The 14376-nt window shown below is 42.8% G+C and overlaps 2 protein-coding genes across 2 annotated transcripts; one reads left to right on the forward strand and one right to left on the reverse strand.

Moving 5' to 3' along the window:
* The first annotated feature begins 459 nt into the window (after nt 1-459).
* On the forward strand, nt 460-7061 carry LOC100382107 (Putative SERRATE-related C2H2 zinc-finger family protein). The gene is made up of 12 exons (NM_001174868.1): nt 460-704; nt 798-883; nt 1165-1219; nt 3715-3789; nt 3873-3947; nt 4042-4089; nt 4216-4284; nt 4366-5166; nt 5262-5310; nt 6154-6389; nt 6477-6671; nt 6836-7061. The coding sequence occupies exons 4-12, from the start codon at nt 3725-3727 to the stop codon at nt 6993-6995; spliced, it is 1698 nt and encodes a 565-aa protein (NP_001168339.1). The 5' UTR covers nt 460-704; nt 798-883; nt 1165-1219; nt 3715-3724; the 3' UTR covers nt 6996-7061.
* An 880-nt stretch (nt 7062-7941) lies between these two features.
* Nucleotides 7942-13196, reverse strand: LOC778432 (CMO protein). Its single transcript, NM_001112456.2, has 10 exons — nt 12845-13196; nt 10923-10968; nt 10623-10758; nt 10386-10460; nt 10102-10308; nt 9901-9996; nt 9459-9577; nt 9271-9364; nt 8828-8878; nt 7942-8228 (listed from the first exon to the last, which is right to left on the reverse strand). Exons 1-10 carry the CDS (start codon nt 13107-13109, stop codon nt 8088-8090), a joined length of 1230 nt encoding a protein of 409 aa, NP_001105926.2. The 5' UTR covers nt 13110-13196; the 3' UTR covers nt 7942-8087.
* Between the last annotated feature and the right edge of the window lie 1180 nt (nt 13197-14376).

Genomic DNA, 14376 nt, shown 5'->3' on the forward strand with positions numbered 1-14376 from the left:
CTAAACAAAAATGTTGACTGCATTATATAGTTTTTGTGACTTATTTTTTATATGGATAGATACAAAACAAAATGACAACATATATTTAGAGAACTATTAGAGAACTCACATTTTTTTTACTCCAAAAGTCATTTAGTAACTTCTTAAATCTGTGATTTAGAGAGCTAAAATTTATATAACTATTGAAGCTGCTCTAACACCAAATTTCTAGACGCTTCTTTCAGCTGCCATCGACTCTCGTGCATCGGTTTCCCCACCCGCCGGCTTCCGTTCCCAACTGCTCGAGTGGACTCGGCTCCAAACCCTACCCCCACCGCGCGAATGGCCGACGTGCTTGAGCCCGCCTCCGACGCGCCGCGCGTGCGCCGCCCGCCGCCGCCACCCCCGGACAGTCCGGAGGACCGCTCGCCGCGGCTTCCCCCGCCTCCGCCCGGCGGGCCTCCGGCGCCGAGCCGGAAGCGGAGCCGCTCCCCGCCGCCACCGCCTCCGCTCGGCTCGTCGCGGCCTCAGAGGTACCGGGACCACCGTGGCGGCGGCGGGCGAGGCGGGAGCAGCCCCAGCCCGCCGCCGTACCGGGGCAGCCGCCGTCACTCGCCGCCCAGGAGGTCCCCGTCGCCGCCGTTCAAGCGGTCGCGGAGGGACGACGGGTACGACCGCCGCGGGGGCCGAGGGAGCCCGCCCCGTTACGGGTACGATGATAGGAGGTGAGGGGCTCTGGCCGTCGGGGTTTCTTTGCATGGCAAGTGTTTGCTGGTGGGTTACGTGGGTATGTTATGCTTACCGTGTGGGTTGTTCAGGCGAGGTTATGACCATGATCGAGGTGGCGGCAGAGGTGGGTACGATGATGACAGAAACCATGGTAGATATCTGAACCGTGGTCCAGGTGAGGACTCTTCTCCTTATGCAAATTCTAGTTATAGGAATATTAGTTATCTTTATCTTCAGAAGAGAAGATTTTGAGCAGCAGATGTGATTATGAATTTGAAATTTAAAGAAGTGGAGATCTTACAGTACGTTGTTAATCACATGAACCTGCCAAGTTATTTGTTCTCTGCTTCTATATATAATGGCTGCTTTTTTGCTTTCATGGCTTGTGACATATGACTTCCTGTTATTTGCTTTATGGTTTACGAGTATCACTTAACATGCAACTTTTATACCCAGATTGGCCTGATTCGGGGTATGGGGCGGCCAATGATGGTCCAGGGGTCACCCAAAGGTACTGATGACGTTACTGACGACTCAGCAACATTTTATTTGCTTGTTTTCTTGAGTCCTCATTATGAGTCACTTCAAAATTTTATCTTTGTGGGGGTTTGTTGCTATCACTGTACAAGAACCATCAGAACTCATAACTGCTTGTGGGGAGTTTGAACCAAGCCTCATACTGTTAATTGCTCTATGCATTTTTAACGGATAGAGAATCTTCTCAGAAACTTCCCATATTTGATGTTTGGAAGCAAAAGATGTGATAGTTTATCAGGACAAAGTTTTTCTCTACTTTGCAACCTAATTACTCTTATTACCCACCACCAGCAAGCCTTATGTGCCCTTTACAGTTTGTACTACTACAACAGATAACTTCCTCCAGTATACCCCTACTAGTATATGTATTAATGTATATATTGAGATGCAGGTATATACATGAAAGTAGAGGCTGTATATGTTTTGGATGCAGTCAAATGGAGAATCTGATGAGAACATTCTCTATCCGTTAACAAGCAAACAGCAGAGGCTTCGTTTTTCCTTCACAATGTAATACAAAACCATTCACAGATTTCCCCCTAGCATATCACATTATGCATACATTTATATTGGCAATTCTTGAAATTAACAGGTCAAAACCCTTCAGAAATTTATACTTCTGACCAATAATGTTTCCTGTGTTACTGCAATGAAGCTCCTAATAATTGTTGACACCTCTTTAGAAGAGGGACACTAATGATTCTTAGTCCCTAGTATAGCATGGAACATTACAGGTCTTGTTCTCTTAAAAATGGGCTGCCTGACAATTTTGCACGCTGTTGAGAGTTGATTTATACTTTCTCTGCTCTTTCTTATTTAATGTTTTATATGTTCATGTTTGAGCTAACTTGAAGGAAAAGCACAGATCACTACTTTCCCTGATTAAATTTGTTTTATCCTGCCACTTATGTATTTCCTTTTTTTTTCTATTTCACCCATCTTTAATTTTAACAACCAATGAATGATATGCAAAATGCTATGATGACTTTTTACTCGTATCTTTGAAATTCTTTAACATGAAAGGAAAAAATAAGGAGAATTCTATTCCACTACAATAAATAAATAAGGTACAGAATACCATAGGATTAGGAACCTTAGTTTCTACTGTTGGAATTAGGAGCCTGTATAATCAGACATGGTTATTAAAGAGGTAAAACGATAAAACGTTAGGAGCCACCTTTTCAACATTTTAACTTTGAAGCGAACGTTAAAACGACAAGATAGGATATGTTCATACTCATAAGCTGATTACTTGAGTTCACAAAACAAATACCATGTCTTGAACTCTTGATCAAGAACATTGAGTGCGAACAGATAAGCAAGTGTTGAGTGTTGACTGCTGAGTACAAATAAATTATAGAGGAGCAACCAAATAGGATGACAAAAAAGTTCTTGACCTTGAACCAGATCACTTACTAAATAGAAGAGCAGTGCGACTATGAAGTGGTGACCTGGCGTCTTTACCTAGGATCTGATGGCTGCTAGCGGAGCTGGCTGCTAGAGGAGCTAGAGGACAGTGCTGGCTGTTGGCAGCGTTGAAGGTGGCCGGCGCTGGCTGTTGGCGGCGGGCGATGGGTGTCGGCGCTGGAGGAGGGAGGGACTAGGGAGGCGATGCTGGATCCTGTGCTGGAGCGGGCGGTGCTGGACGGCTGGAGGTGTTGTAGCAGGCGACGTTGGAAGACAGGAGGGAGGCGGGCCGCGGCGCTGGAGGATAGGAGAGAAAGGCCGGCGTCTTGACCTAGGGCTTGATGGGCCTTTGGGAGGCCCAATAACATAAAACGTCCGTAACACGCCTAAAACGTCCAAAAACGACGCGTAATGGACGTTTAAGCGACATTTCAATAACCATGGAATCAGATAGAATTTGATTGGGATCCTTATCGCTCTAAACAATTCTCACTCGAAATTTTCATAAAAACACTCTGGTTTGAAGACCTCATATGAACTCCATGTGCAAGTGGAAGCCTGCCAACTAGACAAGTGAGCAACACTGAATTACTGAAACAAATAAAACCTTTCTTATTCTGATACTCTTGGGTATGGTCAGGCTTAGGCTATCTCTAGCAGACTTTGTATCCCACCTCCTATCCCACATCCTATTTCAAACTTTAGCTTGTAAACAATGTAGTTTACAGTACAAAACAGTGTTTTGCACGGCCATATTCACGATTTGCTGAGCACGGCCTTACAACATACCTTAGGGAGTCTAGGAGGTATTCATTTGATCAGATGTCTGAGCTAATCCAAACGAAAGAAATCAATGATTCTTACTGAAGATTACAGTTGCATGCCAAATCCATGCATTTTATGAATATTTATGAGCACTCATTTTTTTCTTTCTAATCTTCCTATTTGTTTAAGTTTCTGAAGCTATCTATTCTAAGTAACATTTCAAACAGAAGTATTAGAACATAATTTGAGTTTGTGGCAACGTGCTTTTGTGATATTATTAGTTATGAATCTTTCCAGGGAAGGTTTGATGACATACAAACAGTTCATGCTAGTTCTTGAGGATGATATTTCACCAAGTGAAGCTGAACGCAGGTAAGCCAATAACAAAAGAACACTTTGAGAAATATAATACATGTGCCCCATTTTCTTAACAACTTTTGTGCTGTGTTATCCAGGTACCAAGAATATAGAACTGAGTATATCACAACTCAGAAACGTGCTTATTTTGATCTCCACAAAAACGAAGATTGGTACGTTTCAGACACTAATTGTGCTCTTCAGGTATGCAGGAGTTACATATGGTGCATTCACTTAATTGTCTTTTCTGTTTGCTTACACTTGCAGGCTGAAAGACAAGTACCACCCAACTAACCTATTATCTGTTATCGAAAGGTGGAGTTGTATTCTGTGTGGACTTTGGCCTTGTAATATCTAGGACATGATATGTTCTAGTATAAAGCTGTTCATTGAATGGTATCCTTCCAGCTCATCTTAACGATTTGTTGTTGGTTTATGCAGGAGGAATGAACGTTGCAAGGTTATAGCAAAGGATTTCTTTCTTGATTTGCAGAATGGAACTCTGGACCTGTAAGTTTATATTCACATTTGCTTGTGTCATGATGCCTTTTTATGGATGAGCTGTTTATAGCTTGATATCCTGATGAACAGAGGCCCTGGAATAACTGGGGGTGCAGCAAGTAAACCAGGTGGTAGTGATGGAAATTCTGATGATGATACGGACAATGACAAGAGAAGAAAGCATGGCAAAGATTCCTCAAAGGGAACTGATTCTATTTCTGGTGCCCTCAAGGCTCATCCAGTTAGTTCTGAATCACGCCGAGTCCAAGCTGACATAGAGCAAACTCTAGCTCTTGTGCGTAAGCTTGATTCTGAGAAGGGCATTGAGGAAAATGTACTGTCAAGTGGTGATCATGACAAGTCAGATGTAGACAAATCACACATAGGATCTATGGGGCCTATAATTATAATCAGAGGTTTAACGACTGTCAAAGGCCTAGAGGGTGTTGAGCTCCTAGACACTATTCTTACCTATTTATGGCGTATTCATGGTGTTGATTACTATGGCACGTCAGAGTCGCATGAGGCCAAGGGCCTTCGTCACGTGAGAGTAGACAGTAAGACTTCTAGCACATCTGATGTCAGTGCTGCTGATTGGGAGAAGAAGCTGGATACTTTCTGGCAGGAAAGACTGAATGGTCAAGACCCACTGGTCATACTTACTGCTAAGGACAAAATTGATGCAGCAGCTGCTGAAGTTTTAGAACCTCTCGTCAGGAAAATCAGGGATGAAAAATATGGATGGAAATATGGCTGTGGAGCCAAGGGCTGTACAAAACTTTTTCATGCTCCTGAGTTTGTCCACAAGCATTTGAGGCTCAAACATCCAGACCTTGTATTGGAGTCTACGTCAAAAGTTCGAGAGGATCTTTATTTCCAAAACTACATGAAGTATGTATATGTGATGCTCTATTTACAGCTAAAAAACAGTATCATTGAAGTTTAGGAGGTGTGATACTTATCTAGTTCTTTCGTTTTTTAAACAGGGACCCTAATGCACCAGGTGGAACCCCAGTGATGCAACTGTCTGCACCAGTAAGAATAACACACTCCACATTCTTGCTTTAATAAAATTTCTAATCTACAAAGTAGTGTTATTTTGACATATTACATGTGTGTGGTCATAATGATTAAAACTTCGATTAGAGTAGGCTGTTTGTGTAATGGTTAACATGCTTCTTCTCTTGGGGACATTATGTAAATCTATTTTTCTGCTTCACATATAAGCATTTTATGTGCCATTTTGCTTTATTGCTACTTAATCTATGTTAGGATTTTTTTTTCTTCTCTTTCGGTGATGGACACTGTATTGTTTGTGGCTTTGTGCCTTTTTGTTATACTGGCCTATTGGACCAGAGCTCCACTGCCATAGTATTGCCAACTTTTGAGGGCGAAGCATTATGCCCTTAGACCGACTCCAGCAGTTCACCTAAAGTTTACCCATAAGGACTGTTCTGCACTGTAGACTGCAGTGTTCGCAGAGTAGAGTTTGAGTATGGGTAAACTGCTGGAGATAGTCTTAGGGATGTAGCGGAGGTGTCTGCTTGTTGTGCATTTTGAATGAATGTCTGACTGCTTGCTTGGGTTGTGAGGGAGTTAAGGATGGCTTAGCCTTTAGCTGCCTGGGTGGGATTAATATAACTCGCAAAATAATGTAGCTGATTAGTCAATTAGTGAGTTGTGTCAACAGTCTGTCTTTTTGGGACACCCTGTTAAAAACTCGGGGGAATTCAAATTTGGATGATGATGATTTTGTATGTTTAGTAGGTGTGCTGCTATCAAAATGTATGAAATACATGAGTCTGCTGACAAATTTGATGCTTATTGTAGTGTGAATTGGGCCAACATCTTAATACACGATCAACTTCTTATTTTCAGGACAGAGGAAGACGGAGACCTAGCATGGACAGTCGTCTGAAATTTGACCGTGGCAGTAACAAAGAACATGATAAAGCTGAGAGAGATGGAGGCAGATATGGTAGAGACGATCACTCTCCAAGCCGTGATGGGCCTGATGATCAGATGTTTGATGGTTTCCGTGGACGGCCCTCTAATGCTCCTTTTGTTGCTGAATTCCCCCCTCCACCGATATTGATGCCAGTACCTGGTGCTGGGTAAGTGAAAAGACATGCATTTCATCATATTCTGATTGCAATTATGGACTGCTAAGTGCTAACTATTGTGGTTGCCATTGTTTTCAGTCCCCTAGGACCATTTGTTCCTGCACCTCCAGAGATAGCGATGCATATGCTGAGAGAGCAAGGGCCACCTCCTCCGTTTGAACCAAATGGCGCACCACATGGCAGCACAGGAATGCTCGGGCCAATGCTGGGTGGTTCAGCACCGATTATAGCTATGCCTCCGAATTTCCGCCATGACCCTCGCCGTCTGAGAAGGTTTATCCCCCAATTCCTGAATCTCTTCTTCCTCATGTTTGCTTGCTTTTGATATTCATCTTGCTATTCTGTTGCTGTGAAGGGCTGAATGCTAGTTATTTCTTTTGTTGATGAACTTAGAAATGGCGTTGTACTTTTTGGAGATTTTTAGTAACGCCATGCAGCTCTTACGTGGCTTTTGTTGCAGTTATAACGACCTCGATGCCCCTGATGAGGAAGTTACTGTCCTTGACTACAGAAGCTTGTAGGGTCCAGCATCCATTGGAGATTTGGGCTGTTTCCTCTTTATATGAAGGGGAAAAAAGGAAGGTTATGGACAAGTAAATGAATTTTTTTGGTCGCCTGTGTATCCTGTTAGATTCTGTTGTAACTTGAATAGCCGGAATTTCTATTTGCTCTCGCGTTCGTCGAACCATACTCCCTGAATGCGCTGCCGTTGCTACAGTTGTTGGCCAACTTTCTTTGACACAACGCTGTAGTACTCCCTGTCCCAAAAAAATAGGACAGATATTTTTTTTGAGATGTCTTTTGAAGCGAAACTTTGACGATAATTTATTTTTAAAATATGATATCAACAAATGCAAATTAAGCATCATATTAAAGTATTTTTCAATATGAATTCAAATATATAACATGTATGCACTAAAAGCATATGTTTTTTTGCTAAATTGTTGGTTAAAGTTTTAAAACGTTGGACGAAGGGAGTATTCATTTACAGGCATTTTTTCGATTCGTGATTCGAGCTGGATAAATATAGGCGTCTGTTTGGGACTTGGGTGGAGTTGCAGTGAGCGAGTCAAAGGCTTATTATATGAAAAAATTCCCTGTTATGCCACTAATTTTGTTCAATATCTTATTTATCATTGCAAATATCATAATTCATTCTCCATTTTGGTTGTTTAAAAATCGCGAGGAAGTTCCTGCAGGCAGCACCTGATGGCGTGACGCATAATCTCCATTTTATTACAACCAAACACGTTAATTTGTACTCCCTCCGATCCAAAATATTAGTTGTTTTAATTCTTGATTTTTATATCTATATTTAAACAAATGATAAAAAATCTAGACACATAAAATAAATACATTAATTATCGTACGAACGAATTTTATTTTGGAACGGAGGGATTACATGTTAACTGCTGTATTCTCTACCAATTACCATGGCCTGATGCTAATTTATTTATAGTTTACTGAGGTTCATTGCAAGATCACCAAGGCAGACTGTCAAGAGAGCAGTTTCAGAAAGTATTTTATGCATCTAAAAAATTCATAACCAGCAAACATGTTTTTTGTGTAACTGAAATGTGGCTGAATTCACAAGATTGCAATAGAGAACAGTGTTCATGCAGTGTCCTGCCAAAAAAAAAGCGTTTGGTTCTGTACAACTTTGCAAGATGCGTCCATGAGAATAATTACTCAGTACTCACTAAGGTTAGCATGCATGAGGCGGTGGAAGTGGTGCATGGCCATCTCCACAGACGGAGCGTATCTTCCAACACTGTAGGCCGGCGATTCCAGGCCACGCTGAACCCCCTCACACAGTGCAATGTCTTCTATCTGCAGGTGCAACATAATAACATATTATCTAATATAATAAAAACAACATTGAAATGTTTTCCCTAATAAACACACCTATGTCAAACGCATAGACCTCTTTGCTCATGCTGCTGCAGGTCAATGTGAAACGGCTTCATGATTGTGTTTGTTTCCCACATTGCGTGGTATGTTTTTTTTTGACAATTAAGAATATGTTGTTTTTAATGACCAAACAGAGTTGATACAAAGTCTTTAAAAACTCTCTCCCGGCCTCTGCATGATATGTATCCTACATAAACATTGCTATGTATCTGTAGGACCATAGTATTAGCAATATGCCCCATAGAGAACATGATGCCATTGCCTGCGACCTAATACAGAATTTCTTCCATAAGCAGACCAGAAATACATCTGATAACTACTCAACCAAAATATATATTGATATCATTGTTAACCATGTTGATAGGACTATGTTTTTTCTTTTCTTGAACACGTACGGGGGTTGTGAAACCATTATATGAAGAAGAAATAGGACTATCAACTTGAGCATATACTGGACTACGAACTTGAGCATATAAGCTCACAAGCCACTACCAAGCATTAGTGTTATGGTTTTTTACCTGTACTTGCTCACTGTCTTCGAGGCTTTTCTTGATAAAGCACTGGTCATCCTGCAAGTTCAATATGGGAAAATTAACTGAATAATTTTTTAGGTGGATTCTTTGACAGTCCATGCGGATACACTGGCAAAGTACGTAAGTTTGTGCAGACAAATAATTGACCAAAACATTAAGATTTTCTAACACTGACTTTTACTAGTTCACAACTTGAAACTACCCTACCAAATCACAGAGTCAAAGGATGCTGCTAGTTTCATCAAGGACAAGCAAGATCTGTTTGTAATAAAAAAGATGCTTGTCTTGGCAATTTAAGCTACTATCATGACACACCACCCAAGATTCATAAAATACAGCATATGGTTGCATTGATATTATATGCAGTGCACATGATATGCATTGCAGGATCAGAAATTGGTAAAGAAGGTTAAGAAAATGGACTCTACCAGCAGAGACTTGTCAAGAAAATAATCAAATACCACCTTGCATCTGGTTGAATCTAATGGGACAGCTAGATTAGTGTCCATCCATGGACCATATCTGAAAATTCAGTAGTGATACACATCTTGTAAGTAACCAAGAAATAACAAAAAGTGAGAGAAGTAAATATTATAGGTTCTCAATGTGGATTAACCTGTTGATCATAAAGTTTGGATAAACAAAGGCATATAGAGCTTTTGTCCCTAAGCGATCGAAGTCATCTGGTTCTGCTGGTGCACTTTCACATCTTTGAACACTAACTCTTTCATATGTCTGCGAGAAATTCGTAGATGGTGCTTAATTATCCACCCTTACAAGGAACAGCGACTGAAACTGCTAGTCTGCTACAGAAAAAAATAACGTGGTACTTCACATTCGATCTCATATATAGAGTCTTGGTTAGATGTCTATGCATATGTCCATGTTGTATTCGTCTCATATACAGAGTCCTTGTTCTTCCTGTATCGGTGTATATATATTCGGGCCTAGTGCCCTCATATTGAATATAGTGCAATTCATAACACACTGTACTAGGATTAGAACTGGGACCATGGATGAAGGAAGACAAACCGAGAAAAGGGATTTACGGACAATACAAGTGTTTCATAGGATTGAAGCTGCAGACCCGATGCAAGATCCCCATGTGCGTATGGAACATGATATCCACCGTCTAGGTAATTGTCACAGAAGACCTGCATGAGAAATATAGAATAGTTTATAACATGTTTAAGAGAAACTCATTGCATTTGAGAGACACTTGATCAAATCGTTAGCCATGAAGTTTATCAATAATGAACCTTCCAGTTACAGTTGATAATATATTCTCGCCTGCAAATATGCGGCAGTGAAGTGTCAATGCCATTTGTACCCAACAGATCTGAAGCACTACCCAACCATTCATTTCCAACTGTGTCATAAACATTATCTTCAGTGGACTCATCATCAAATCTGATCAACACAAAAGGTCCCCAAGTAGCCACCTTGATTGGTATGAGACCAAAATCCTGTTTGCCAACACAAGCATTAGGTAGTGTTGTTGGGTTAATAAGCATATAGGCTGAGGAAAGAACTTGGCATATACATTCTTATTGAAGTTTTTAATTCCTGATATTCTTGTAGCCTTCAGAAGGGTGCCATCCAATCCATATGTCCATCCCTAAAAAGTTCCATGGCTAGTATCTCACACAACATGATTGAAATATAAACAGCTAGCTAAAGAAAAAATAACGTGGCTATCTTAGGATAACAAAGAAAGGAATATGTCAGCATAGAACCAAAGGACGAACCGTCTCTACAGGTTTTCCATCAAGGAACTCACATGGTAAGGGCACTGGAAGCAAGTCTTATGACCACTTCCACATGCAAGGAGTGAAGCATGATGTCGGCACACATTGTGGAAAGCATGAAGTTTCCCATTTGCATCCCGACATACGACAAATTCCACATTTCCCAGCCTGTTGCTTCATCTTATTAGATGAGTGAAGGTTAGCAGTCTCCAGCATAAATCACCATATTTAGAAGCATTTTGAGGTAGCAAAATTATTTATATATGTACGAAAGGCGTAGCAAAATTACTACTAACTGGAACTACTGAGGCATCGAAACAAGACGTAAGCACCTTCCTGTGAAGAAATCATTTGGGTTCTTCACTTGCCATATGTGACCTGGAAAAGAGCATTTGTAAATTTAAAAGGTGTCACGGAATGAGCATTCAGAGAGTAACTACGGATGCTGGCAGACTATGATGCGCAGATACTTCACAAAACTCACGTAATGGTGTCGGATAACGTATCGGATACGGATACCTCTCGGATACTTACGGATACGTACCGGAGAAATATCGGATATTTCTACAGATTTAAATAAATAAAAAAAGACGGATACTCCATGGATACCTCTCCGATACCTGCGGGATACGTCCCAACCCTAGTTCGTAGTATACACTCGTGCTCCTGTATCGCATAATCACTGCCCAAAGCCACCTCCCTGCCTCCTCTTGTGCGTCCCCAACCGCCGCAGTTCGTCGGTATGTGGCCGCCTCTGTTGTAGTTCGCCGGTCCGGTCGCCTCCACTGTAGTTTGCCGGTTTGTGGCCACCGTTGCCGTCACCCGTCAGTCACCGATTGGAGCAGCCGCCGGCGCGTCGCAAGGTCTGTGACCGTCAGCCTGCCAGTCGCCGGCGCGCAGTGAGGTCTGTGGCTATCAGCCTACCAGCCGTCGATTGGTGCCGCCGCCATGAGGTCTGTGGCTGCCGTTCATTGATTGGAGCCGCCGCCTGATGAGCCGTGGGCTCGTGGCTGCTGTCGCAATCGATATGTGGTCATCAGTTGCCGATTGGAGTTGCCGCCCGATGATTGGTGGGTCTGTAGCTGCCGCTGCCAGACTGTGGGTTTGTGGCCATTGTCGCCGATCCATGTCACAGTGACGCCCATCGATCCACAGGTCGACGTTGGTGTGTTTTGTGTCTGCCTGCACACCTTTGCCACAAATCAATCTGTAGGTCTGTGTTCTTATCTTCCCTTCTTGCTTCTCAAACTCCTTGCTTCTCAATTTGTTGACCGGTACAACTCCGGTCTTGTTAGATCCCATGGCAGCGACCAGCGAGTTCAAATGCTTCTGTTTCTGTATCTACTGAGGCCAGTGGCAGCGAAGGTAGTTTTGTACGTCGCTAATAATCCTGCTATTTATTTTTATTTATAATATATATTTACGTATCGTCGTATCAGTGTTTTTTGAGAAATGGTGTATCGGGGTATCGACGTATCACATATCCGTATCCCCGTGTCAGGGTAACATAGCTGGCAGAAGCTGAAACATGTGAACATGTAGATCAGTACATTTAGTGAACAATGTACTGAAGAAATAGTATGCGATGATAAATTATGGGTCGATCTTAAAAATACAAATCCTAACCAGCCAGTGTTACATTGCAGTACTAAACCTGGAATTCATGGGTAATGGATATACTTTTGTTTAGTTGAGCTCTTTCCGGTAGTAATAGATACTACTATCAATCCAATTATAACTACCATTACCACCGGTAAGAGATCCTATTACCATTCTCTTAATAACGTCTTAATAGTCGAAAGACAAAGCAATGGAAGCATAAGGCTCGAGTGCAAAAACCCGACCCTCTCACTCTCTCGGTCCCATCCACTCATCCAGTGATGGGAATGGATCACTAGCACGCCTGCTAATGGTGTGTTTGGTTTGTGGGCTAATGGTGTGTTTGGTTTGTGAAGTCATCCAATGCCTCATGAGGTGATGCATCATAAGTTAATTTCATCAATTTTGGTGAAATCAACCCACTTCTCATATATACTAATTATTAGCTTATGAGAAATAGGGTGGTGATGGATCGACTCATTCTATGTGAGGAGTGAGAAGAAGATAGATCACTTTATTCATCAAACCAAACACACCCTATGGTTCCAACAATCACTAACAGGTCATCTCCTAAGTCATGGCACTTGGCAGACGGACAATCTTCGGTGGAAATGGATTTTCGCAGCTCAAGTCGAGACGGGGGAATCGAGCCTACCGACAGCCTGCCACCCGCGGAAGAAGACGCTGTCGATCTCGAGCTGGAGAAAATCCGGGTCGGTGTACCACCCGCTCGGCGGCGTGACCGCGGAGTCCAGCGGGACCGCCGGGTCGAACTCCGCCACGAGCCTCCGCACGTGCTCGGCCGCAGGCTCGGCCGCGGCGGCACCGGCGCAGGGCGCCCGTGCGCCGGCGCGTAGAGGCATGGGGCGGGTGGCTCTGGCGGAGTATACCCCGGCGAGCGATCGGCCAGTCGCCATCATCGCCGTCGCCGGCCGGCACACGAGTGCGACAGGGGTCTGGTGGTGGTGGGTGTAAGGACTAAGGAGTGCGGTCCTTCCTGGAGGTCGTTAACGGGCGGATGGCGTTTGTTTCGCGGAAAAAACGATTAGACCCGTTCCTCCACTTCCCCTGGTTGGGCCGGCCCAGAAAGGGCCCAGTAATAATGTACCATTACTTCAGTGGCTGCACAGTCTCCTAAAAAACTTCTTTTTAGAAATTTATTTTATTTGCGAGTTGCTAAGATTTGTATTCACTTCTAATCACAAATATAAGCCCATATATTTATTCTATATACTACTTATTGAGGCTATAAGGGTAGCCTGCCTCTGGCTGTTCTGCCACTCGCCTCCCTCCCGCGCGGTGGCTGTTCTGCCACTCGCCTCCCTCCCGCGCGGCAAAAAAATGTGGTGTACAAGGTTCGAACTGTGACTGATTCTATAGGGGAGCCCACGCTTAACCAAGCCAACTACTGTTGTTTTGTGTTATGTTGTGGTTGTTCAATTTATTTCTACAGACAAACATTGTTTCTCTCCCAAGTCTCCTTTTACTACCCGAGACGGCCAAGCTGGTATCCCTTTAACGCGCCCTTTCGCCTCCTCGCTTGCTGCTTTTGTTTGTGATTAATTTTCCCAGGACTCTGAAACACTTCGTTTCTAGATCGCTGGTTACACTGCCCAGTGCGTCGTCCACATGGTCTGCATCGACTGTTTGCAGGGCCATTTATGGCCTATTGGCCTAAACTGAATAGGTTTCCGTTGTTTGCTGTTTAGGTGAACACTGGTCGTAGCTAGAGGGCGAGGCGCTCGATTGAATCTGAGCAACGAGGATGCCAAGATGTCGACTTGCGGTATGTGGTTTTGTTGTGTGTTAGCAGAAGTTATGTGTTTTTGTGGCTGTACGGGGCATATTTTTGGGGGTTTGGCAGTTGTGTGAGTGCAAAACCTGAAAGGGAGTAGGTGGGTTTCTTATGATTAACAAATTATTGTGATTTATGAATGGATGGTGTTGTATGATGAACTCTAGACTCTGGAGATGTCTCACTTGTTCTTACTAATTTAAGTTTGTGATTTGCAATGTTTTGTGGTTGTGTGTCTCGTTAGTTTGGTACTATGTCATCTGAGATGTAATGCCAAGCTTTTTTTAGTTTTTATCCCTTGCCAGTCAGGTTGTTGTGTGCCATTGGCATTAAGTATAGAATAGCTCAAGGACAAATACTTGTATTAAAATGCTAGGACCTTTTAGTTGCAG

This window comes from Zea mays, chromosome 6 (assembly GCF_902167145.1).
Source record: "Zea mays cultivar B73 chromosome 6, Zm-B73-REFERENCE-NAM-5.0, whole genome shotgun sequence".
NCBI classification, from domain to species: domain Eukaryota; kingdom Viridiplantae; phylum Streptophyta; class Magnoliopsida; order Poales; family Poaceae; genus Zea; species Zea mays.